The sequence below is a fragment of the Mobula hypostoma genome, chromosome 23 (assembly GCF_963921235.1).
Source record: "Mobula hypostoma chromosome 23, sMobHyp1.1, whole genome shotgun sequence".
NCBI classification, from domain to species: Eukaryota; Metazoa; Chordata; class Chondrichthyes; order Myliobatiformes; family Myliobatidae; genus Mobula; species Mobula hypostoma.
The window spans coordinates 47,776,041-47,802,971 of NC_086119.1; the positions used below are offsets into that span (position 1 = coordinate 47,776,041).

Consider the following 26,931-nt stretch of genomic DNA (forward strand, 5'->3'; position numbering starts at 1 on the left):
GACATCCTCCAGGTGGTCCATGGAACTTCATCTTTCTAGCTTTCTTTTTCTTTTAAATGGGGTTTTGCTACTGTTGGAGTCTGTGATCTACAATTTGATAGTGTATTTTCAGGCCAGTTGAGTGATCTGGCACCTTGCTGTCTCCAAGAGGGTTCTAGGAGTCGAGTGCCCACGAGACCTTGAAGCTTAGAGATGGGGTGGGACCCCATCATCGACTCCATTTCTCACTGATCTTGCCAGCTAAAGCATGAGGAAGATTGAAAACATCGAGGCAAGTGAGTGTTCTGCACTACCTAACTACCTACCAGCCTCTCATTCGCTGCTCCTGACGGAAGGTCCTTGTGTTTGAATGGTCTCTATCTCCCCCTCAATACTGTTGGAGGACAGTACTGAAGGTCTGTGGTTTGTGGATTGGAATATAGTTCACATTATGATGCGTTTCTGGTCTTATCTTTCTCTGTTGCTATTTTGGGTGACTATGAATCAAAGAAGCCTGCAGGTAATGAACACTAAACTGAGCTAAATATGGACTCTTTTGATTTTATGTTATATATTCTGCATTTTTCACTAGTTCTTTCTTCTTGTCATTTGTGTCTAGTGGGGAGGGGAGTTGTTGTTTTTCTTTAAATGGGGTTTTCTTTGTTTCATGGCTCTCTGTGGGGAAGACGAATTTCAGGGTTGTATACTGCAGGCATACTTTGATAATAAATGTACTTTGAATCCTTTGAGAAGTTTTCTACCGGTACCCTGGCCAACATTTATCTCTGATTCAACACCCAAAACACAATGGCACAAATGGAATTTAAAAAAAACTGCAGCTGCAGGAAATTTGAAATAAAAGCAGAAAATGGAAACGCTCAGCAACTCATGCAGGGTCTGCAGAGAAGAAACAGAGTTAACATTCAGCAGGAACTCAGTGGAAAGCGAAACCAGTTAGCATTTTCCATAGATGCTGCTTGACTGTCCAAATTCTTCCAGCGTTTGTCTTATTTTGTTCCAGATTCCAGCATTTGTGGCTTTACTTGCTTCTCAAACCATTAACTTTGCTTCCTTTTCCACAGATGTTCTCGGGCTTAGTGAATGTCTCTACAGTGTTCTGTTTTCCCGAGTAGAACCAGTTGTGTGAATTCCCTACCTGTATTTCTCTCTCACTGTTCCAAAGCACAAAAGCAACCTGTAGCTGCTGATCAGTGATAGAGCCTTGTATGACTTTAGAAATCTTTGACAGGCAGCAAAGCCACACCTTACCTTCAAGATTAATGACTGAAGTAGGCAATAATAAAAACAATAGTTCAGTTTAATTTAAAAGTACAAAAACAGCAAACATAAATAATATCTTAAAATACCATTCCACTCTTCAAGAAGGGAGGGAAGCAAAAGACAGGAAATTATAAGCCAGTTAGCTTGACTTCAAATATTGGAGTCCATTATTAAGGATGAGGTTTCTGGGTACTTGCAGCCACAAGATAAAATAGGACCAAGTCAGCATGGTTTTCTTAAGGGGAAATGTTGCCTGACATTCCTTGAGGAAACAGCAGGCAGGTTTGACAAAAGGAGAGTCAGTTGTTTTTTTTTTGGTTTTTCAGAAGGCCTTTGACAAGGTTCCACACACGAAGCTGCTTAACAAGATTAGATAGAGCCCATGGTATAGCATGGATGGGTAGAAAATAGATTGGCATAGTGGTTAGCACAACACTATTACAGCTCAGGGCACCAAGAGTTCAATTCTGCCGCTGTCTGTAAGGCGTCTGTGACTATGTAAGTTTCCTCCAGGTGCTCAAGTTTCTTCCCATGGTCCGAGGTCCCTTTTTCTCCCCGTTTAGAAAACAGGCCACACTTTCATTCCTTCTACCAAAGTGCATGATAAGTGGTCATTGTTAATTGTCCGTGATTAGGCCGGTATTAAATAGGTGGGAGGCATGGCTTGTTGGGCCAGTAGAGCCTATTTTGCCCCGTATCTCTAAATAAATAAAAATAAAGATTGTTTGATTGGCAGGAGGCAAAGAATACTACCTGGACTTGTCAATGTTTAGAAATCAACTCTCCCTGTCCCATTTAAACCAGGAGATATGGTTGGTACAGTAGAAGGTATGGCAATAACCCAGTTACATTAAATAATTAAAACTTGCTTTATACGAGGCTCTAACATTTCATAGACTGCCAGCTCAGAATGGCTTTTTAAAAGAGGACAACCTCTACAATTATCAGACACAGATAGGATGCTGAGCTGGGCTGAGAATTGACAGATAGAATTCAATCCGGACAACTGTGAATTGATGCACTTTGGAAGGCTGAACTTGAAGGCAGAGTACAGGGTTAATGGCAGGATTCTTAGCAGTATGGATGAACTGAAGGGTTTTCGGGTCCACATCTATCGATTCCTCAAAGTTGCTGCGCAAGTTGATAGGGTTGGTTAAGGTGGTGTCTGTTGAGTTGGCCTTCATTAGTTGGGGGATTAAGTTCAAGAGCCATCAGGTAATGCTGCAGCTCTACAAAACTCTGGCTAGACCACACTATGAGTATTGAAGGGTGGGGAAGGGGAGAGAGATCTTTCTCGATCTCACTGTCTCTATATCCTGAGACAGCTTATACATCGATGTCTATTATAAACCAACGGACTCTCACAGCTACCTGGACTATACCTCCTCCCACTCTGCTACTTGTAGAAATGCCATTCCCTCTCTCAGTTCCTCCGCTCTACCACATCTGCTCTCAGGATGAGGCTTCTCATTCTAGAACAAGGGAGATGTCCTCCCTTTTCAAAGAAAGGGGCTTCCCTTCCTCCACCATCAACGCTGCCCTCAAATTCATCTCTTCCATTTCACACACATCTGCTCTTACCCCATTCTCTCGCCACCCTACCAAGGATAGGGTTCCTCTTGCCCTCACCTACCACCTTACCAGTCTCCGTGGCCAGCATGTAATTCTCCAAAACTTCCACCATCTCCAACTGGATCTCACCACCAAACACATCTTCCCCCCCCACCCCCACTTTCTGCTTTCCGCAGGGATTGCTCCCTACGCGAATCCCTTGTCCATTCATCCCTCCGCACTGATCTCCCACCTGGCACTTAACCTTGCAAGTGGAACAAGTGCTACACCTGCCCCGGCACCTCTCCCTCACTACCATTCAGGGCCCCAAACAGTCCTTCCAGGTGAGGTGACTCTTCACCTGTGAGTCTGTTGGGGTCACATACTGTGTTTGGTGCTCCCGGTGTGGCCTCCTGTATATCAGTGAGACCTGACATAAAATGAAAGACTGCTTCACCGAGCATCTACACTTTGTCCGCCAGAACAAACAGGATCTCTCAGTGGCCATCCGTTTTAATTCCACTTTCCATTCCCATTCTGATATGTTCATCCATGTCCTCCTCCACTGTCGGGATAAGGCCACACTTAGGTTGGAGGAACACCTTATATTCCTTTTGGGTAGCCGACAACCTGATGGTATGAACACTGATTTCTCAAACTTCTAGTAATGACTCCCCATGCCCCCCCCACTTCACCATTTCCCATCCCCTTGTTCCTCTCCCATGTTATCTCCTTGCCCGCCCAATGCCCCCATGTGGTGTTCCTCCCTTCTCCCTTTTCTTTCTTCCAAGGCTTTCTGTCTCTTTCACCAACTTCTTAGCTCTTTGCTTCATCCCTCCATGTTTCACCTATCGCCTAGTGTTTCTCTCTCCTTTCAAATCTACTCCTTAGCTTTTTTTCTCCAGTCCTACCAAAGGGTTTCAGCCCAAAATGTCAACTGTACTTGTTTTCCCATCGATGCTGCCTGGCTGGCTGAATTCCTCCAGCATTTTGTGTATGTTGGTCGGATGTCCAGCATCTGCAGATTTCTTCTGATTTGTGCCATGAGTATTGAGCTCACTTTGGGTTGGTTCATTGCAGGGAGGATATGAAAGCTTGATAGAGGATGCACTGGAGATTCACCAGAATGCTGCCTGGATTAGAAAACATGTCTTATGAGGACAGGTTAAGTGCGCTAGAGCTTTTCTTTTTAGAGTGAAGAAGGATTAAAAGTGTCTTGAGAAGTTTATCAGATTATGAGAGTTACAGTGGAGAGCCAGTCTTTGTCCCAGGGCGACAATGGCCAATATCATAGGACATCCTTTTAAGGTGATCGAAGGAATGTCTAAGAGGTTAAGAGATGTCAGAGGTAGGTTTAATTTTTCACACGGAAAGTGGTAGGTGGAACACTATGGAAGTATAGTGGTTAGTGCAAAGCTATTACAGCTCAGGATGTTCTGAAATTTGGAGTTCAATTTCTACGTCATTCTGTAAGGATTCTGTGTATGTTCTCCCCACGGAATGTGAGGGCTTCTCACAGGTGCTCTGGCTTCCTCTCACAGTCCAAAAATCTTCCAGTTAGGAATAAAAGGAATATGAAGCCTTATGGTTTATGAAAGAGGGAAGCATTAGACTGATCATGGAGTAGGTTAAAAGGTCAGCAATACACAGTAGGCCAAACAGCCTGTAGTGTTTTATGTTCTATATCAATAACTAAAAGTATAGAAGTGCCCAGTAAGGGAGGACGGCACGTAGGGAGATTCTATACTGTCTCTACTGCAGGAGAATTAAGAAGTGGGCGAATCTGAACTTTGGGCTATATTTTGGGTACCCCTGATCTATCCTGATTTTAATCTTCCATATGAACCAGAATTCAATAATCACTGCATTCTATTCCTTTCTCCCTTATGTATTTATCTAGCTTCCTTTTAATTAGCCTCATCCCTTCTTTGTGATAGTGCATACTATATTCTTTTGACACACACCATTTAATGCTCAGTTTTCACATGCAAAGCAACTGAAGTAATTCCATTCATGCCTCTTTATAGTTGCTAAGCAAGCAACTGCAATGTATGTAACATGCCAAAAAGTTCCAAACCGACTTTAGTTTGCATGTTAGTATTTCTTATTCGTCTCCTTTATAGAGATAAGCTATCAAAAGAGCCCAATAAACCCACAGGTGATGGTGGTGTGAAGGGTGTGTGAGTTAACAGTATGCTCAACACCACCTTCGCAATGGTGACGCCATAAGATTGGAAGAATGCACAGATAGGAGGTTGGAGGGGGAGTATATAATAGTACTATATCTCAGCAAAATGTATTATTCTACTTATCATGCTAAAATAGGCTTATTACTTCTGACCCTTTGTGTAGGAACAGATTCACCAGGTTCAGAACACGTATTACCCAACAATCACCAGGATCCTGAACCTGTGTGGATAACTTCATTCACCACTTCTCTGAACTAATTCTACAACTTACAAACTCACTATCAGAGACTCTTTACAATTCATATGCTCAGTATTTTTTTTTTTTTGCAGTTTGTCTTATTTTGCACATTAGTTTTTTGTCAGTCTTCATGTAGAGTTTTATGTGAATTCTAATACACAGGTTTTTCCCCCACCATCTGAAGGTAGAGCGTTCCTATGAAGTGGTTCGAAAACCGGAATGTCGTAAAATGAAGAAGCAATTCCCATTTATTTATATGGGGAAAATTTGTGAATGTTCGCAGATCCAAAAAATAACCTACCAACTCATGCCAAATAACACATAAAACCTAAAATAACAGGAACATAGAGTAAAAGCAGGAATGATATGATAAATACACAGCCTATATAAAGTAGAAATACTTTTCTACAATCATTGCCGCACTGTTCTCCACAGCAAAAATCTCACGCAAGTGCTCTCGGCAGAAACACTCTCTCCAGTAACCTTTAAGCTATGAAGCTGCCAAATCATACCAAATAACACATAAAAATACACAGCCTATATAAAGTAGAAATAATGTATTACAGTGTAGTATCACTTACCGGAATCGGGAAATCAGCGCCGAGCACACTGATGATGGTGTGTTAGGCTGAGTTGTCACAGGTTGGGGTGGTGCAGTGGCCCCCACCCTCCAGGCTGCTGACCGATACCGATCCGCGAGCATGCAGGGATTCAGCAGTAGCCGGGATGCATCCAGCACATCTTTAAGAAAAAAGCCGAAATAAACAAGTTAATTAATTAGGTGCTGCTCGGCATGTAAACGTCGGCCCAGATCAGAGGCAACGCAATCGACAATTGCCTCTGATCTGGGCCGACATTTACGTGCCAGGCAGCACCTAATCAATTAGCTTGTTTATTTCGGCTTTTTTCTTAAAGATGTGCTGGGTGCGTCCCGGCTACCGCTGCATTCTCCACGGCAATGTATCGGTCCACGGCCCGGGGGTTGGGGTGGTTGGACACTAGGGTGTCATCTCATCGTCATCTGTTTCCATCAGGGCAGGCAAGTCATCTTCTTCTATCTCTGCCTGCCTCGCTGTTCAAGGTCGAGGCTCATCATCTGTTGTGGCTGATGTAGAAGGCTTGAAAAATGACAGCATGCTTGACTGCTTAGCCTCAAGCATTTTTCTATCATCTCATGCAGTTGCTTCAGGTTCAGTTCCTGGACGACTTCACTTTCGGTCCATTTGCTACTGTATTCGGTTTCAATTGTTATCCTTTCCTCTTCCAATTGCATCAGCTCTTCATCTATTAGTTCTTGGTCATGGGATGCCAAAATCTCTTCAACATCATCTTCGTCAACTTCCACAAGCCAAACTCACCTTGTCCTTACTTCGTTCACCACGATCGAAACCCTTAATTATGTCTAGTTTTACGCTAAGTGTAACACCCTTATGAGCTCTTTTAGGCTTTTCCGATACCTTAGAACTCATCTTGCAAACGGATGCTCAAAATAAATCGGCATAAAGCACAGATGCTCACAGGCACGTGTTTAAGCAATGCCGACGAAAATGCAGTTCCAGGGGAGGAGCTTGGCTGCTCAGGGCGCGCGCTGCCTTTTTTCATAACAGTAAAAACACCTTCTGTTAGCGAAAACAGGTAACTAATGTAGGTCTTTCGTAACAGCGAGGTTTCGTAAAGCGGGGGACACCTGTATTTCCTTATTTTTTTTCCTGTAAATGCCTCCAAGAAAATGAATTTCAAGATTGTGTACGTTACTTTGATAATAAATCTACTCTGAACTTGGAACTAATTTTTAACGGTTGCTACGGCTTGTGAATTGCAAAGGAAACATTGTTGAAGGCAAGTCCCGAGCAACCAAATTTTTTCCAGAAAGCCTGAAAGCAAAAGTTCCTATCAACTATACCAAACTCCACCAAGTCTGCATGGACCATTTACAAGAAAACCACATTAACTCCCAAAGGGAGGATGTTTGGAGGGTTGTGCTTATGGAAAGGTTAGGAGGCAGTCTGTGTGGAGCACTGACATGAACCAGTTGTATAACACAACCTACCTAACTCTATGCTGCACCTTTCAACCTGTGCAACTCGCCCATTAGAAACAAAGAGAAAGTCAAGACAAGCCATTTCTAAATGTGAAAAACATCCTGTCCAGCTGCCAGTTAGTCAGAACAGTTAACTTTATGGGTGTTCATGCCCCACACAGACATCTCACAGGATTATTCACAGTTCAGTGAGTATGACAGTCAGATTCATTGCTCATCCATCACAGCACTGAGAACACAAGCCTGACCTTTTCCAAAAGTCTGCTCAATATGTCTGCTGAAATCATTTGAAATTGTTTCAGAAAGCTTAGATCTCTCTTTATGTAAGAGGAAATACTCCTTAAAAATACTTCTAGCATAAGCCGCGTTCGGGAGTATTCTGGGGTTATGTGAATATCGCAGGTATGAATTCAAGCATGTTCTTATTGTGAATTGAAGTTAAACTGGTCCACAGACTAGGAGACTGCATATGCATCAGGCAAACATTAAGACTATGAGATTGTGTTAACTGGTTTGAATCAAACCAGGCAACATGGCTAAGTTATTTGCACCATTCTGATTGAATTCAAGCTGGCAGATCAGGTTGATGTTGTCACTGAACATATCAAACGTGGTCACAGGAATAGCTGCAATTAATAGCTAATCTATTGTGTTCTCTGCCACCTGCCTCTCTGTCTTCAGAAATTTTGTTTAAAGAAAATCTATCTAAAACATTCACAAGTGCCTCCCCCTGTAGATATGTAATTCAGTGTAAACATTGTTAATCCAAAATATTGAAGCAAACATTGTCATTGTAACTATTGAAATTGTATTGAACCACCTGCTGTTATCTTTGATTGTAATGATATGATGTACTTTTGGGATTGTGGGAGTCTACTGAGATGGTTGGTTATGGCTAGAATGAACGGCTGCCTAAGCAGGACCTGGACCCACTGCCACAATAGGCCTACAACAGCTGTGATCACATGGGCTCTTCAACAGATGTGATCATCTGGACAATACTAATACTTATGTCAGGCTGCTTATTAACTATAGGTCAGTGTTAACACAATTATTCCTACAGTTCCGATCAAAAAGCTCCAAAATTTGGGCCTCTGTACCTCCCTCTGCAACTGAATCCTTGACTTCCACAATGGAAAACCACAGTCTCTGCAGACTGGAAATTGCACCTCCTCCTCGCTGATAATCAACACTGGCGCATCTCAAAGATCTGTGCTTAGCCCACTGCTCCTCTCTCTATACACCCATGACTGTGTGGCTAGGCACAGCTCAAATGCCATCTAGAAATCTGCTTGGCAGAAATTTCAGATGGTGACGAGAAGGTGTACAGGAGTGAGAAAGATCAGCCGGTTGAGTGGTGTTGGGCACCAGCCTTGCACTCAATGTCAGTAAGACCACAGAATTGATTGTAGACTTCAGAAAGGGTAAGACAAGGGAACACACACCAGTTTTTATCGAGGAATCAGAAGCGGAAAGGGTGAGCAATTTCAAGTTCCTGCTTGTCAACATCTCCTACAATCCATCTTGGGCCCAACATACTGATGCAGATACAAAGAAGGCATGACAACAGCTATATTTCATTTGGAGTTTGAGTTGATTTGGTATGTCACCAAAGGCACTTGCAAATTTCTACAGGGAGCCTTCTAACGGACTGCAACACAGTCTGGTGGGAGGGTGGGGTGAACTACACAGGATCGAAATAAGCTGCAGGAAGTTGTGAACTCAATCTGCTCCATCATGGGCACTAGCCTCCCCAGCATCCAGAATATTTTCAAAGAGCAAAGCCTCAAAAAGGCAGCATCCATCATCAGGTACCCACATCACCGAGGACATGCATCTAAGTGGTGATATCTTAAGAGAAGGCACAAAGTCAATGATTCAGGAATAACTACTTCTGCTCTGCCATCAAATTTCTAAATGGACACTGACCCCATGAACACTATCTCACTACCTTTTTTAAAAATCTCTTTTTGCACTACACACACACGTATGCCAGTGATATTAAATCTGATGCTGATCTCCAAGAAAATGTCTGTCACAATTGTTACGTACCCCGTAACTGGGTTGCCAAACCAGCAGAAATGGACCACTTAGTTGGAGTCTGGATTACTGGAACTAAGAAAGTTTTATTAAAGAAATAAGCAACACAGTACTCTAATCAAAAGAATATAAATTCAACAGTTTAGCAACGATAAAGCACACATGTACACAGAACTAGGATAATAGGATCAATCAAGCTCTATCGCAGTCTAGGGGTAAATGATCAGTTTCAAGTGACACAAAGTTCAGTTCAATTTACTTCAGTTCGCAGTAATTGCTGTTGTGCCGTTGGGGCGGGGAGAAGAGAGAGCGAAAGCGAATGAATATTCAAAACGGATTCCACACAGACCTTCGATATTCCTCGCAGTTAGCTTTCGGGCAAGCCCTTTGTAATGTCTTCTGAGGTCACCGACTGTGACCCCTCCGTTCCAGATACGATCGTTCTTCTGCGGTGAACCCGGCACCCAGGCAAGGGTGGACACACACACCAGGTTCCTGCCTGACCGTATCTTTCTACCCTGTGCGTCTATGGCTGGTCCCACGACCGGAACTCAAAAACTGCCACCAATTTGTGGGGGCACACCGCTTCCAGGGTCTCGTTACCTCGTGGAGTCGTGTGTCTGTTGCCTTAGCGAACCTGTCCCTTTTTATCCCCCTGCTGGGGTATCGCCTGTCCATCAAACTTCAAACAGTTCAGGGTTCAAAGCCACCGGTCGCTGACAATACTCCGAACCATGTCTCCTTTCGGTAATCTCTATCGTCTCTCTCTTATTAGCACCTTGCATGTTCCCCCATTGTCCTCTTATCGGCATCAATCTTCTGATAACTGGTTCTTTTGTCACACAATGAATAAAGACTTTCACATCCACAACATCAGTGTCCCTTCCAATGACTTCGACCACAATCACAACATGCAGTACATTCCTTTCAAGTTTAAAACGTTATTTATAAATTTGAAATTTGTGTTATTGATTTGAGGGACTTTCCTGTAGAGTTGCATTATTAAATATTTTAATGAATAGAATAGAATTTATTTAAATCTAACAACATCCCACAATTTGAGGGAGTAAAAATCTTTGTGTTATGACTCTGTTGCAACTTACAGCTATGTGAATTTATAAGTCTATTTGCTTGTAGAAAGAAGCTGTCCTGTAGCCTGTTGGTCCTGGATTTAATGCTGCAGCACCATTTGCCAGACAGAAGCAGCTAAAACAGTTTATGGTTGGGGTGACTGGTGCGCCTGATGATCTTCCAGGCCTTCTTTCTGTATCTGCTGCTATAAGTGTCCTCAATGGAGGAAAGTTCACATCCACAGATGCGCTGGGCTGTCTGTATCACTCTCCACAGTGCCCAGTGGTCAAGGTTACATCACAGTGCCAAGTGATACAGCCAGTCAGTATGCTCTCAATGGTGCCTATACCAAATTTCTTCAGTCACCTGAAGTGGAAGAGACACTGTTATGCTTTTTCTCCCCCCACCCCCCAACAAACTCGGAAGTGATGTGTATGTTGAGGAACTTGAAACTACTCACCCTCTCAACTGGTGTTGATTGGGACAAGCCTGTCTCTTTTCCTCTTGTAATTCATAATCAGCTCTTTTGTTTTTTGGACATTGAGGGAGAGGTTGTTATCCTTGCACCACGGTGTCAGGGTATCAACCTCTCCTCTATCGGCCATCTCATCACCACTAGAAATAAGGCTGATCAAAGTCGTGTCATCTGCCAATTTGATCAGCGGATTGGAGCTGTGTGTGGCAGTACAGTCTGGGTGTAAAGGCAGTAGAGACGGGGGCTCAGGACACAACCTTGGGGAGCACCTGTGTTGAGGGTCAGAGGGGTAGAGGTGAGGAGAGCCTGTCCGTACCACCTGTCGGTGATCCAATAGGAAGTCTAGGAACCGGATGCACAAGGCGGGGTGCAGGATGAGGTCTCTGAGCTTCCAGTCTAAGTCTGGAGGGAATAATGGTGTTGAATGCCAAACTGTAGTCCAGGAACAGCATTCTAACATATGCATCCCTCCTCTCCAGGTGAGTGAGGACAGTGTGTAGTGCTGTGGCTGTGGTGTCATTGGCAGATCAGATCCATCGGTCGGCGAATTGCAGGGGGTTCGGTGTGGGTGGTAGCATGCTGCAGATATAGTCTTTAACCAGTCTCTCAAAGCATTTGCTTGTATATAAGCTCAGAATTGACAAATTACTCTGTCATCAAATTATGTCACTAAATTCATGTGCCAAGCAGTGAAATATACAAGCCATATTACTCAGTATTGCCAAGTGATATTAGCTCGTGTATTAAGTACACTGTTCGGACTCTACATCTATGGTTGACCCCAACCAATGGAGGGCTTAATGAATGAAAATTCACTGCATGACAGAAATAACCTTGACATATGTGCTTTATTCATAATGTTCCTCAGAAAAACGCTGCATTTCAGTCTTTTTGATTGCACATTTGATGAAGTCAGCAGAGGCCACTTTGAATATTGTTTGGCACACATTGCTACCTCTTAATAAAATACACCTTACTGCAGTCAGTTGTAAGCACGCTGCTTTATCTCCCTGTCTTTTTCAAAAGTTAATTGTGTATTTATTTATATGCTGTGGGTGATGCTGAGTGTTTGGTGTCCTTCCCTAATTACCTCCTGAAGTGAGTAACTTGCTGAGGCATTTCAAAGGATAGATGAGAGTTAACTGCTTTAATGGGTTTGGAGTTGCATTCAAACCAAATCAGGAACAGCGTATCTCCTTCCCTGATGGACAACAGTAAAAATAGTATGGTTTTCAAAATACTGTGGCTTTTTAAAAAATTTGATTCCTTCAGCTGTCAGTATGGGACTTGAACACTAGATTAATAGGCTTCAGTTGCTGGAATATTAATGTATTAAATTAATCATTGTCCTATCGCATCCTAGTTATAAAGTTAGCTTACCAGTAAAACGGTGGTGGGTCAACAGGGGCCAAATGGATAATGGCTGGGGTCACCCATCTTGTAAGGGCACTGCCCAGAAGAAGGCAATGGCAAACCACTTCTGTAGAAAAATTTGCCAAGAACAATCATGGTCATGAGACCATGATCGCCCACGTCATATCATACGGCGCATAATGGTCATGACTAGTAAAAAATCTTATGAAAAATAATCTTGCATTACATGTTAGAAATAGATATGCTTGCAATCAATTTAACAAAATAAAATATTGCTTTACTGGCTGAGCTGGAACACATCGATAATACATTTCATTGTAACATATGACATTGTTCAATCTCCAGTCTGCTAGCATACAAACTAATCACAACACATCAACACATGGACTGTCTTTTGCACCAATTTGTATCAGTGCACACTGCCAGTTGGATGCCATTCATAAACATTTCAATATCCTCGCTGCCTATTAACATCGTGTGTATCTCTAATATAAAAAAGAATGATAGAAAATTGCATCTGCTCTGGGATATGGGCAATCACCTTCACTGCATCTAAATGGCATCTGAAATGATATAATTGTTCATTATCATAGAGACAATCTGCAGCAAGTTTTTTTTTAAAGATGTTTGGAGCTAGAGCAAATTTACATATAGCTCAAATTCACTATAGCTAAAGCCAAATTGTAATAATATAGCTTGTTCTAAGTGGATATCAAACAAAGGAAGAAAATCTTTTAAGATATCACCACTTAGACGTATTTAAACACTATTATTAATGCAGACCTTCCTATCACCAATATGGGTGATTATAAATTACTTCTGAGGGAAAAAAGCACTTGCTTGTTGAATGTTGCTGATATTAACTATCTAAATACATTATACACCAAAAGACAGATTCACAGCAATTTAATGAACAATTCAATTCTTTTCATTTCCAGCTTAATTAATTGTTATCAATTTAAATGCCATAAAATAACAGTTAGCTATGGCTTAAATGCAAGCAAATTAATCTGGTGAATTGATGGAAGATCCGATTTCTAAATGGACATTGAATCCATGAACACTACCTCACTTTTTTTCTGTTTTTGCACTTTTTTAACCATTTATTATACTGTTATTTATTTGATATTTATCATGTATTGTACTGCTGCCACCAAGTTAACAAATTTCGCGACATATGCTGGTGATATTAAACCTGATTCTGATTCGCAATTCTTTAATTGTTCTATTAGAGGCCTTTTCCCTTGGTAAAAGATTATGACAAATTCAGTTGCTTTTTACAAGTCTTGAATAAGTCTAAACAGTTGTCATGGTTGTGTTAACGTCATGATCCTCTACTGACACATCTTTGAGAAGGCTCTGCACCTTTCATCATTGTTTACTAAGAAATCACCAGAGCTGTAATTTGGCATTGCTTATTTTTCTCTTTTGCAAGAGAAATCATGAGGTGGTTTACAAAATGCAACAGCAGTGTTTAGGGGTCCTGAATTTGGACAAAAGGCAATGCATTTGCAATTGTAACAGAGGGGCCAAACACTATCTTGGAGTCGGACTAGACCACCTGGCCTTATAAGTCTGCCACAGTATTTAGTATGATCACAGTTGACGTCCTAGGTTTCAACTCTATGCCTGTGCCAGTTTCCCTTAGCCCTGAATTGTTCCATCTTTCAAAGGTTTGCCCAAGTACTCTTTTTAAATGGCTCCAACAATTCCAGACTCCATAACCCTCCATGGTATAGATTCATCATGCTCTATGCGAAGCAATTCCTCTGACCTAGTTTAAAATGACTGCTCACTAATCTTGTAACTGCGAGCCTTTGCTCGATACTCTCCCATATCTCAACATCGACTTTTGGATGTCCCTTAGGATCTAAAATGCTTTTTATTAAGATTTGGACCAACGCGGTAGTGTGGCAGTTAGTATAAAGCTATTACAACGCCAACGACCCAGATTCAATTCCCGTCGCTGTCTGTAAGGAGTTTGTACGTTCTGCCCATGACCGTGTGGGTTTCCTCCAGGTGTTCCGGTTTCCTTCCATATTCCAAAGACATACAGGTTAGTAGTTAATTAATCACATGGGTGCAAATGGTTGATGTGGACTTGCTACCATGCTGCATCACTAAATCTCCAAATCACTCCTTATCCTTCTAAGCTCAAAAGAATACAGCCAATTTCTTCAGCCAATCGTAATAAAACAACCATTTTATTGTAGAAATTGGTTAGTGTATCTCATTTGGGCTGCCTCTATATACTTTAATAAATAAGGAGACCAAAAGTGTACACAGTACTCCAAATATGATCTCACTAGTACTCTGGACAATTGTATCAATAATTCCCAATTTCTAAAGTACAGTCTCTTTACAATAAAGGTCAACATGCCATTTCCAAACTACCCGCAAATAAATACATTTAAAAGACCAACTTCAAGAAAATAAAAAAAAATTATAGAAATCGATGAGGGATGCAATTTGAAAATCCTGATCCAGGCAATGCCTTGGCATTTCATTCTAACAGCAAGTCATCCATTTTCTTTCCAGCTACTTACATATATTCAGACCATGCACCATATTGTTTCAATAAAGTGGCAAGAAAATAGCAAAGCAACTTAGTTCATGCACAGTGACTCATGAGAGTTCTTCATTGATAGTATCTCGGGTTCCTGTATCCCATTGAACTCTGTGTTGAATATAATAAATAATACAAATCTCTTTTCCAGTGTGTTAGGGCCCTCATTTAGTACATTATGAATTAAGGCCATAAGGTATAGGAGCAGAATTAGGCCATTTGGCTCATCGCACCTGCTCTGCCAGTTCATCATGGCTGATCCATTTCCTTTTCAGCCCTAATCTCCCGTCTTCTCCCTGTATTCCTTCATGCCCTGACCAATCAAGAATCTATCAAACTCTGCTTTAAAATATACAAAAGGACTTGGCTCCATAGCTGCCTGTCGAAAAGAATTCCACAGACTCACCATTCTTTGGCTAAAGAAATTCCTTCTCATTTCCTTTCTAAAAAGACACCCCTCTATTCTGAGGCTCTGTCCTCTGGTCTTAAAACTCTCCCATCATAGGAAACACCCTCTCCACATCCATTCTATCAAGGCCTTTCAGCATTCGATAGGTTTCAATTAGAAAACCCCTCATTCTTTAGAATTCCAATGAATACAGGGTCAGGGCCATCAAACACTCTTCATATGACAAGCCATTTAATCCTGGAATCATTTTCGTAAACTACCTTTGAACCCTCTCCAGTTTCAGCACATCCTTTCTAAGATAAGTGGCCCAAATTTGCTCACAATACTCCAAGTGAGGTCTCACCAGTGCTTTATAAAGTCTCAACATTACATCCTTGCTTTTATATTCTAGTCCTCATGAAATTAATGCTAACATTGCATTTGCCTTCCTTGGCACAGACTTAACTTGCAAATTAACCTTTAGGGAATCCTGCACAAGGACTCCTAAGTCACTTTGCATCTCAGAGTTTTGTATTTTCTCTCCATTTCAAAAATAGCGTACCCTTTCATTTCTTCTACCAAAGTGCATGCCCATACACTTTCCAACACTGCATTCCATTTGCCAATTCTTTGCCCATTCTCCTCCTAATTTGTCTAACTCCTTCTGTAGCCTCTCTACTTCCTTAAAATTACCTGCCCCTCCACTTGTACTGGTCCCAGCAAAGACCCCTGTGGACAACCACTAGTCACTGGCTGGCAGCCAGAAAAGGCTCCCTTCAATCTTTGCCTCTTGCCAGTCTGCTACTGCTTTATCCATGCTAGAATCTTTCCCGTAATACAATGAGGTCATAGCTGGTTAAGCAGCCACATGTGTGGCACCTTGTCAAAGGCCTTCTGAAAATCCAAGTACGTAATATCAGCTGATTCCCCTTGGTCTATCCTGCTTGTTACTTCTTCAAAGAACTTCAACAGATTTGTCAGGCAAGATTTTCCATTGAGGAAACTTATGCTGACTACGGCCCATTTTATTATGTGCCTCCAGGTTCTCAGACCTCATCCTTAATAATTGACTCCAACATCTTTCCAAACACTGAGGTCAGAGTAACTGACCTACAGTTTTGTTTCTTCTGCCCCTCTCCCTTTTTGAAGAATAGAGTGACATTTGCAATCTTCCAGTCTTCCGGAACCATCCCAGAATCTAGTGATTCTTGAAAGATTATTACTAGTGCCTCCACACTCTCTTCAGTCACCTCTTTCAGAACTTTGGGGTGAACACCATCTGGTCCAGGTGGCTTATCTACCATCAGATCTTTCAGTTTCCCAAGAACCTGCTCTGTAGTTATGGTAACTTCACTCACTTCATGCTCCGACACCTGGAACTTCCACCATAATGCTATTGTCTTCCACAGTGAAGACTGATGCAAAAAACTTTATGCAGCCTGTCCCTATTTCCTTGTCCCCAATTGCTACTTCTCCAGCATTGTTTTCCAGTGGTCCACCCTTACCTCTGCTTTACACTTTATGTAATGAAGTAACTTTTGGTATCCTCTTTAATATTATTGGCTAGCTTACTTTCATATTCCATCTTTACCTTCTTAATGACTTTTTACTTGCCTTTTGTAGGTTTTTAAAAGCTTTCCAATCTTCCAACTTCCCACTAATTTTTGCACTATTCTATGCCCTCTCTTTGACTTTTATGTTGGATTTGACTTTGCTTGTTAGCCATGGTTGTGTTATCTTTCCTCTAGAATACTTCTTCCTCTTTTGGACATATATATCCCGTGCCTTCCAAATTGCTTCCAGAAATTCCAGCCATTGCTTCTCTGTTGCTATCCCTGCCAGTGTTCTTTTCCAATCAACTCTGGCCAAGTCCTCCCTCATGCCTCTGCAATTCTCTTTATTCCACTGTAATACTGATACATCTGACTTAGCTTCTCCTTCTCAAATTTCAGGGTGAATTCAACCATCGTTTTTACTGTCTCCCAAGAGTTCTTTTACCTTAAGCTCTCTAATCAATTCTGGTTCATTGCAGAATACTCAATCCAGAATAGTTGATCCCCTAGTGGGCTCAACCATGAGCTGCTCTAAAAGGTCATCTCACAGGCAGTCAAGAAATTACCCCTCCTGTAATCCAGCGCCATCATAATTTTCCCAATTTGCCTGCATATTGAAGGCCCCCATGACTTTTGTAACATTGCTCTTTTTGGCATGCAATTTGTAGGCCACATTCTTATTACTGTTTGGGGGTCTGTATAGAATCCCAATTCAACTGTACCTCTTCCTAGAGATGCTGCCTGGCCTGCTGCGTTCACCAGCAACTTTTATGTGTGTTGCTTGAAATTCCAGCATCTGCAGATTTCCTTGTGTTTGAGAATCCCATCAGGGTCTTTTTACCCTTGCAGTTCCTTAGCTCTATTCACAATGATACATCATCTTCCGAGCCTATGCTGCCTCTTTCTAATGATTTGATTTCATTTTTTTTAACATAGCATCGCCACCCCTCTGCCTTCCTGCCTTTTTTTTCAATACAACGTGTATCCTTGAACATCAAGAACCCAGCTAAAATCTTTCAACTATGATTTAGAGATGCCTACAACATCATACCTGCCATTCTGAAACTGTGCTGCAAGTTCATCTACCTTATTTCATATACTGCACACATTCAGATACAACACCTTCAGTCCTACATTCATCCTTTTCGAATTTCTTGCACCATGTTCAACCTTTTGATTCCTAGCTTTGTCTGAGGTCTTTCCATTGTCTGCCTCCACAATCTCTCCACTAACTGTTCTGGCACTCTGGTTCCCATCCCCCTGCAACTCTAGTTTAAACCCCCCCCCCCCTTCAGCATTAACAAACCTTTCGGCTAGGATATTAATCACCCTCCAGTTCAGGTGCAAACCATCTCTTCTGTACAGGTCCCACCTTCCCTGGAGCAGAGACCAATGATCCACAAATCTTATGCTCTCTCGCTTACACCGACTCCTTAGCCAAGTATTAGACTGTATAATCTTCTTAGTTCTTGTCTCACTAGCATGTGGCACGGGTAGCAATTCTGAGATCATAACCTTGGAGGTCATGCCTTTTAACTTAGCACCTAACTCCCTATACAGAACCGCGTCACGTCCGACCCCTGTCATTGGATACGGTCTTAGTAAGGACACCAATCCACAGAATTACTTATTCTTTGAAGCTGGATTTTTTACTTGTTAAAAAAAAAATAATCCTTGTCTTGCTGTTTGTAATGTGTTATTGATGTTCATTTAATGCCAAGCAGGAGACTTGAAGCTGCTTTGTGAAATACACTAGAAATGATAGTCATACGGCACAGAAACATGACCCGCACCCCAGCACGCCCATGCCAACCATCAAATCCCCACCTATACCAAACTCATTTTCCAGCACTTGGCAACAGACTCATATTGTGACAAGTGTTGGTCAAGATATTTCCTAAATGTTGTGAGAATCTTTGCCTTTTCTACCACTTGTCTTCTAACTACCCCTGGGTGAAAGTATTCTTCCTTAAATAACTTCTCAATCTCCTACCCTGAATGTTAAACCTATTTTCTCTGATTTTATAGCTATGCGGAAAAAAGGGTTCTTACTATCTACTCTATTAATGCCCTTCAAAATTTTGCACACTTCAATCAGGTCTCCCTATAACCATCTCTGAAACAAGGAAAACATTCCCAGCCCATACATCTCTCTTCATAACTGAAATACTCCATCCCTGGGTCTACTTTGAGCCCACTTCAATACAATCTTGTCCTTTGGGTGTTGTGTTGCAATCACTACCACATACAGTACTTCAGCTGTCGTCTAACCTGTGTAACATAACCTATTTGCTTTTATTGTCAAAGAAATTGTTCACCATTGTTATTATGTCTTCACTGCAGATTGCAGTGCCTCACCTGAAGATTATTCAGTGGGTCCATTTTCATCACTGGGCCAATGGTATTCAGTGGTAAGGAAATATCAATGCTCTGATTTGGCATTAGTGGAGTGTGAATTGGAAGTGGAGTTGTAGGAATCACCCCAAAGCTGTAAAAGAAAGACAAAATACATTAAAATAGGTTTGTACTTTTCCCTCCTATTTTCCCGAACCAGCCTGTGCCTATCTTAAACAAGACTACTATTCAAGTCAAACCAGTCTTTCATTGTTTGGGTGGAAAGCAGAAGAAAGGAGGATAGTTGCCCCTGAATCAAGTATCCATCAGGGAATCTTGATCACCTTCTGATACCAGCCAATGTGCCAGAGAAAGCATCCTCTGTGGTATGGCAATTGCTCTGCCCAAGAATTGAAGAGATTTGTGAATGTAACACAGTGCATCACGTAAACAGGGTGCCCCTCCATTGTGTAAAGAATAATTCACTCATAATTGTCAATTGCTTTGGTGCATAACTACTACTACAAAGGCAAATCAAATACATATAATTTCACTGATATTGCCAAGTTGGGCTGAATTGATTGCATGCTTCACCAATTTAAAAAAAAAACACAACAAACTATCTGGGTTTATAATCTCTTATATTACCCTTGCAAAGTTATGGTATGCAGTGAAACCTTTCATTTCCTTGATATGACACCTGAATTAGTAGATTCACAAACAGTAACCAAGAGTACTGCAGGGAAAAAAAAAATCCGAAGGCATTGGATTGTGTGGTGTTCTCAGTTCACCTTTTCATAAAAAGTGGCCAAATCCCACTTGAAAAGTTACTTGAATTTACTTGAAATTTACTTAAAAAGCATTAACTGGCTGAAAGTGAGATTCAGGATGATATCCTGAAGCATAGCAAATTATTGTAGGGGTGTACAGCGCAGGCACAGAAATGGTGCTCCCCCATCTGGAAAGTTTAGAATCAGGGGTCACAGTTGAAAGATAAATGGCAAACTTTGAGGATGGGACAGAAGATTAGGCAGGACCTGCATATGGGTTAAAAGGTGGTGGTAGTTGATGCAGGTTATAAAATGGATGCGTGAGCAACAGTAGGGCAAAGATCCTCACCCACCTTCTGATCTGAAATATTAAATGCTGGCTGGTTCAACAGTTGAAAATTGACTATTCAGCCCATCATTGAATTGACTATTGAGCACTGTGAGGGTCATGTTTTTTGACTTCTCCAGTGCGTTCAACACCATCCGCCCTGCTCTGCTAGGGGAGAAGCTGACAGCAATGCAGGTGGATGCTTCCCTGGTATCATGGATTCTTGATTACCTGACAGGCGGACCACAGTACGTGCGCTTGCAACACTGTGTGTCCGACAGAGTGATCAGCAGCACTGGGGCTCCACAGGGGACTGTCTTGTCTCCCTTTCTCTTCACCATTTACACCTCAGACTTCAACTACTGCACAGAGTCTTGTCATCTTCAGAAGTTTTCGGATGACTCAGCCATAGTTGGATGCATCAGCAAGGGAGACGAAGTTGAGTACAGGGCTACAGTAGGAAACTTTGTCACATGCTGTGAGCAGAATTATCTGCAGCTTAATGTGAAAAAGACTAAGGAGCTGGTGGTAGACCTGGGGAGAGCTAAGGTACTGGTGATCCCCGTTTTCATCCAGAGGGTCAGTGTGGACATGGTGGAGGATTACAAATACCTGGGATACAAACTGACAATAAACTGGACTGGTCTAAGAACATTGAGGCTGTCTACAAGAAGGGTCAGAGCCGTCTCTATTTCCTGAGGAGATTGAGGTCCTTTAACATCTGCCGGACAATGCTGAGGATGTTCTACGAGTCTGTGGTGGCCAGTGCTATCATGTTTGCTGTTGTGTGCTGGGGCAGCAGGCTGAGGGTAGCAGACACCAACAGAATCAACAAACTCATTCGTAAGGCCAGTGATGTTGTGGGGATGGAACTGGACTCTCTCACGGTGGTGTCTGAAAAGAGGATGCTGTCCAAGTTGCATGCCATCTTGGACAATGTCTCCCGTCCACCACATAATGTACTGGGTGGGCACAGGAGTACATTCAGCCAGAGACTCATTCCTCCAAGATGCAGCACAGAGCGTTATAGGAAGTCATTCCTGCCTGTGGCCATCAAACTGTACAACTCCTCCCTTGGAGGGTCAGACACCCTGAGCCAATAGGCTGGTCCTTGACTTATTTCATAATTTACTGGCATAATTTACATATTACTATTTAAATATTTATTACTATTTTTCTATTACTATTCTATTACTATTTATTATTTCCATGACTATTACTATTTACTAATAGTAGTATTACTATTATTATTTCTATTACTATTTATTATTTATGGTGCAACTGTAACGAAAACCAATTTCCTCCGGGATCAATAAAGTATGACTATGATAATCAATTACAAAAAAAACTAAAATTGATGCAATTTTGAGTGAAATTATTTAAAAATATTTGGAAAATCCGATTATACTGAACATAATGGAAAAAAAATACAAAAGCACTATTGAACAGAACACAGATCAAACACAAAAAAACTTGTTTTTGCCCTTTAATATGACAGGCTGGACACATGTATGAAAACAATTGACTATCAAAGGCTAAAAATACTTTTTTAAAATAATAGCAAAGAGAAAGTTCACACATTAAACATTTGTTAGCCCTGGCTGAGTGAAACAGTTGGCTCCAGAGACTTGTGCACATGAAATAAGCTGACATCTCAGTATGTCATCATACTTGGCCAAATACCTTCTTGATACCGAGGTTAATAACTTTTAGCTCTTCTCTAGAATTCAGCTCTCTGGTCCATGACTGTGATAAGTTCAGGAGCTAAGTGCTTTTAGTGAAATGCAAGTTGGGCATGAGTGAACCGTTTATTATTGAGTAAGTGCCTCTTGATATCAGCACATCGTACTATCAAGCACCTGGGTAACATCAAAAATCAAGATAATCCTTGGGAGAATTTCTGAATACTGGGTTGAAATCAGCAGTAAATCCATAACCGATGGAGGCACGTGCAAGCTCCCTGCTATCTCCTTTGTATGTGTTACACCAGTCTCTGAAAAATGAAGATGGTTGCAACCATGGGAGGGAAGTCTATCTTGTGACCAATCAGGCTATTAATTAGTTGATGCTATCCTCACAAGCAAAATAATCCAGATCTTGGTAACAAGAATAATAAGAAATAGACAGAAAATACCAGAAATTTCCTGGTCAGACAGGATCTACGGACAGAATAACGTATGCATTCTAAATAAATTACATTCATTCTGTTCCGTTTTTTTTTGTCCCCAATCTGATGAGTATTTTCTGTTTTTTTTTGCTACAGATGCCGATCTGCTGCACACTGCTCTCCAGGGAATCCGTGTGAAAATACAAAAATATTAAGAAATTTTTAAATATATAAGAAATGATTGCTTTAAAACATACTTTTGCTGTTAAAGATGTACTCTTAAATTCTGGGAAAGCTTTTATCTTAGTGTAAAAATAATGCACATATTAAATAACTTTTTAAAAAATTTTAGGAGACCTGCGACAAGATTGTCACAGGTAAATTGCAGCGAGAGAAGACTGACAGCAGATGCCAAAAGCGCATTAGCAGGTTTAGGCACCATAGCAAATGCTTTACAGTAGGTGACCTGCGTTCAATTCCTGCAGTTGCCTGCAAGAAGATTGTACACTCTCCCGATGACCACATGGGTTTCTGTCCAGAGTCCAAAGACACACTGGTTGATAGGCTAATTGGTCATTGTAAATTGTCCTGTGATTAGGCACGGATTAAATCTGGGGATTGCTGGGCGGTGCGAAGGGTCGGAAGGCCTATTCTGCAGTGTATCTCAATAAATAAATCAATAAATAAAATCATGCTACAGGATAGGTCAAATAGTGTTTAGGCTGGTATCCTAGATATTACAAACTGAAAAATAAGTCATCGCAGGCAAAACATGAAACCACAATAATTAAGCACTACAACAAATGGACCCAGTAGTGACTGAATTCGTCAGTACGTTATAACTTCAATAGATTGCTGTTTTTGCATGCCTCTCAAAACCAATTTTGGTAGATTATGTGCTCTGAAGGAATTCAAGGTTTTGATACCTTGTATTTCTCTACACACTATCACCTACTTTTCAATGCCTGATTGCATCTTGAAAAATAATACACAGAACAAGTCTATAAATTTTCTATCAAAACAGTATTTTGATGCAATCATGTATCTAAGCTCCTGCTCCAACTCTCCTCACAGTTCCACAGCCAGTGGAACTAAGTGGTATTAGTTCTCAAATAAAGCTGCTTAGCGTGGTTTTAACCATCACATCAAGTCATCTGGTTTCATCCGATCAGAGATATTCCCTTTGTTTTACCCATCTCTCCCCCAATTTCTGATACTTAAAATGAATCTTTTCAACATCTCTGATTCCTTCCACTTTCCACAAATCAAAAGTGTAACCTTGGAACTCGCATAGCCCCCACTGATACCATATTTTCCTTGGCTATGTAGAACAGTCTTTGTTCCAAACCTACACTTGCATCCCTCAACTCTTTCTCTGCTACACAATAATCATATCAGTGCTGCTTCCTGTGCTCGATATTATCACTTTGGCTAGTAAATTCCAGTCTGCTCTCAAATTTCAGACCCCTCTCCTTTTTTTTGGATTTCCAGGAGACCAACCATCCAGCGATATCTACTATAAAACCACTGACCCACATAGCTACCTCAACCTCCTCCAGCAATGTCTCCTGTAAGGACACCATCCTTTCTCAGTTTTCTGTCTCTGCTATTTCTGCTCTTAAGACAATCCTTTCTTTCTCAAGACTTCTGGATGCATCTTTCCCTCTCTTATAATTGACACTTGCATTTCCTTATTTCCCAGATGTCTGCTTTAAGACCATTTCCTCAGATCAAACGGGGATTGAGTTCCCTTCATCCTCACTTTTCACGCCTCAAGCTTCTACATTCAGCGCATCATTCCTTTGCTCTTTCATCCAGCTATTCAAAATCCCACCATTAGTCATGCCTTCCCTTCTCCTCTCCCCGCTCCCCCTTTCTGCAGAGAACATTTTCTCCGAAACTCCCTGGTTAATTCATTCTTCCCCACTTAAACCTCCCCATCTCTTGCAACATACCAGCCACCATTTCAATTCTCCCTCTTAACCCTTTATACTGGCTATCTTTCCTTTACACTCTCAGTCCAATTCAAGACATCGACCATCCCCTTTGCTTTCACAGATGCTATCTGAACCGTTGAGTTACTTTAGCAGGCTTTTTTCACACAGATTACAGCATCTGCAATCTCGTGTCTCCAATTAAAACTAAACTGTTTTTCCCTTTGATAAAAGATTCTGGACATGAAATATTGTTTCTCCTTCCACAGAGACTGTCTGAACATTTCTAAGCTTTTCTGAATTTAGTTCAGATTTCCAGTAACTGCAGTTTCTGCATTCAATTTTACCTTTTCCCTGAAGCTCAGCTCTGATAATCTTCTCAAAATTCTGATCGAAACAAACCAAGTAACCTAAGGGGATGGCGGGAAGGATTTTGCTATTTGAAGGATGAGTTAGTGAAAAGGGCTGATGATCTCAGCAGCTAACCATCTTTCATGTGTACTTTCTATATCCACTGAGGCAATCATCCCACAGTTAGAAACATTTAAGGAGTTCTGATATTGATCACCAAGTCACTTCAACAGGAAGCACAGAAATGACATTCACCCTTCTAACGTAACACTGCTGGAGATGAGACCATTTTGTATCCAATTTCCACAGAGAAGGCAGAGCCCATGAAAAGTAAACTAAAGCTTTCACTCTCCTCACCTACATTGGAAATGAACATCCTCAGTTCAACCAGTCTTCATTACAAGTCACCATTTTTGGGTTTTCTTCTACATAAATGTAAATTTAATATTGCCATTTTATGTGTAGATTTATTCTCTGTAGGTGTTACACTTTACTCTGCGTTGTTACTGTTTTACCTTGTTCCTCAATGCACTTGATAATTATACAGTACACAAGACAAGCCGTTCCCTGTATCTCAGTATATGTGACAATAATGATCCAATTTCAATTCATTTTTGACAACTTATAATGTATTTGAACTCAAGAGGTGAAAGAGTTTAAATTTAAATGTATAACAGAAAAGCTGGAAATCTAAAATAAAAACAGAAAATACTGGAAACATTCAGCAGGTCAAGCAGCATCCATGGAAAGTGAAACAAGATTAGTACTGAGACCTTCATTGAGTCTTTACCGCGAAATCTAAATTCTGTTACTTTACCACAAATATTACTTGACCTGTTGAGATCTTCCAGCATTATTTCCCCCCAACTGAAAATGTCTCTTCTTTTTCTACTCTGAAAGAATATCATACTGTTTCAGTCAGATGCCTAGATGTTTAAATCCCAGCAGCAGCTGAGCTAAATCTTCTTCTGTCTTGAAAGCAAAGGCTCAAAGCCTACAGAATTCTACAGAATCCAAAAACCATCCAGTATCCCATTGATGATGCCACTCTTTATACATAGAAAAGGGACTTGGAGAAACTAACTTTCAACGATGTAGATGGGTGGGAGAAATCACTCCCAGGCCCAAATTTATATTAAAAAAAATTCACACACTTCAGCTTGAGGTAGTTCCTGTAAGCGATCTAGACAAAAATCTTAACATAATACAAAGCTATCAACAGAAAACAATGTGGAACTCACATTCCAGCTGAGATTAGATAATTGAGAGCAAAATAAATATCACAAAGAAGATATTTATATTGTCACACAATTAAAGAGAATTTGAAAATTATATTTCAAGCAACAAAGCAGATCATTAATGTAAAAATACTTTCACTTCACTTCAGTTTTTCATTATACATCAAGTAATGAAAATTGGAAGATTCCCAATTTTATATATGACTATTACATTTTAGTCACCAACAGCTAAATTAAACATGCTTGCAAGCCAGAATGCACCAGGTTTAATCACCTACTTGATGACAATCAGCTTATTTCAGTCAAATATACATCTGGGAGAGACCATTCTGGGTTCAGCTCCACTAAGTAAATTAGGTTGTTGGCAGCATGGTGCGTCACAATCCTTACCAGGCTTGGTATTAACTACTGGAAAACGTGTAGGATCAGTGGATCATGACTGGACTGGTGACATCCAATGGAAGAGTATTTAATCTTGATTTATTCTCTGAACTCATACATGGATGATGGCACTATCAACAATATAACTAATATGACCAACACCCGAAGAACCATACTTTGTTAAGATAATGATGATACAAACATGAAATAAAGAATCATGTTTCAACATCACTTTCAATGTCACTTCTTATTTATTTACATTTTGTAAACGTTTATTACCTATTTTTATTGAACTGAATGGCAAATTCAACCATGTGCTGTAAGGCCTTGTTTGTGAAACTCATTTCCATGTAGATGTGACCCTGCCTTCGAGAAAAGGTGCCAGTGATCTCCAAACCCTTGGCCTTCACTGCAGGTAACCATACCTGCGGGGAGAAAAAAAATCTAATTTCAGCCTTATAGGATACTAAGAGTACAATCAACTGATTCATCAAGCATATCAAAAAACAAACAGAAAAGTACAGATGATGGAAATCTAAAATAAAAACAGAAAACACTAGAAATACACAAAAAACTTTTCAGAGTTTTAAAGAGATAAAGGTTACCTTTATTTGTCACATGCACATCGACGCTTACAGTGAAATGTGTTGTTTGTGTCCAATCAAATCAGAGGGGATTGTGCTGATCAGCCCAAGATGACCACACTTGCGGATCGAATATGGGACGCTCACAACTCACTAAA

At 40.9% G+C, this 26,931-nt stretch overlaps 1 protein-coding gene across 2 annotated transcripts in view; it reads right to left on the minus strand.

Annotated features, from left to right (window-relative positions):
- ap2b1 (adaptor related protein complex 2 subunit beta 1) overlaps nucleotides 1–26,931 on the minus strand; it is a 275,766-nt gene that overhangs the window by 94,408 nt on the left and 154,427 nt on the right. For both annotated transcript variants that reach the window (XM_063031461.1, XM_063031460.1), the window contains 2 exons: nucleotides 26,469–26,614; nucleotides 19,105–19,234 (listed from right to left, as the gene is read on the minus strand). In XM_063031461.1, the coding sequence (XP_062887531.1) occupies nucleotides 19,105–19,234; nucleotides 26,469–26,614 (276 nt within the window). The remainder of the gene's footprint in view (nucleotides 1–19,104; nucleotides 19,235–26,468; nucleotides 26,615–26,931) is intronic.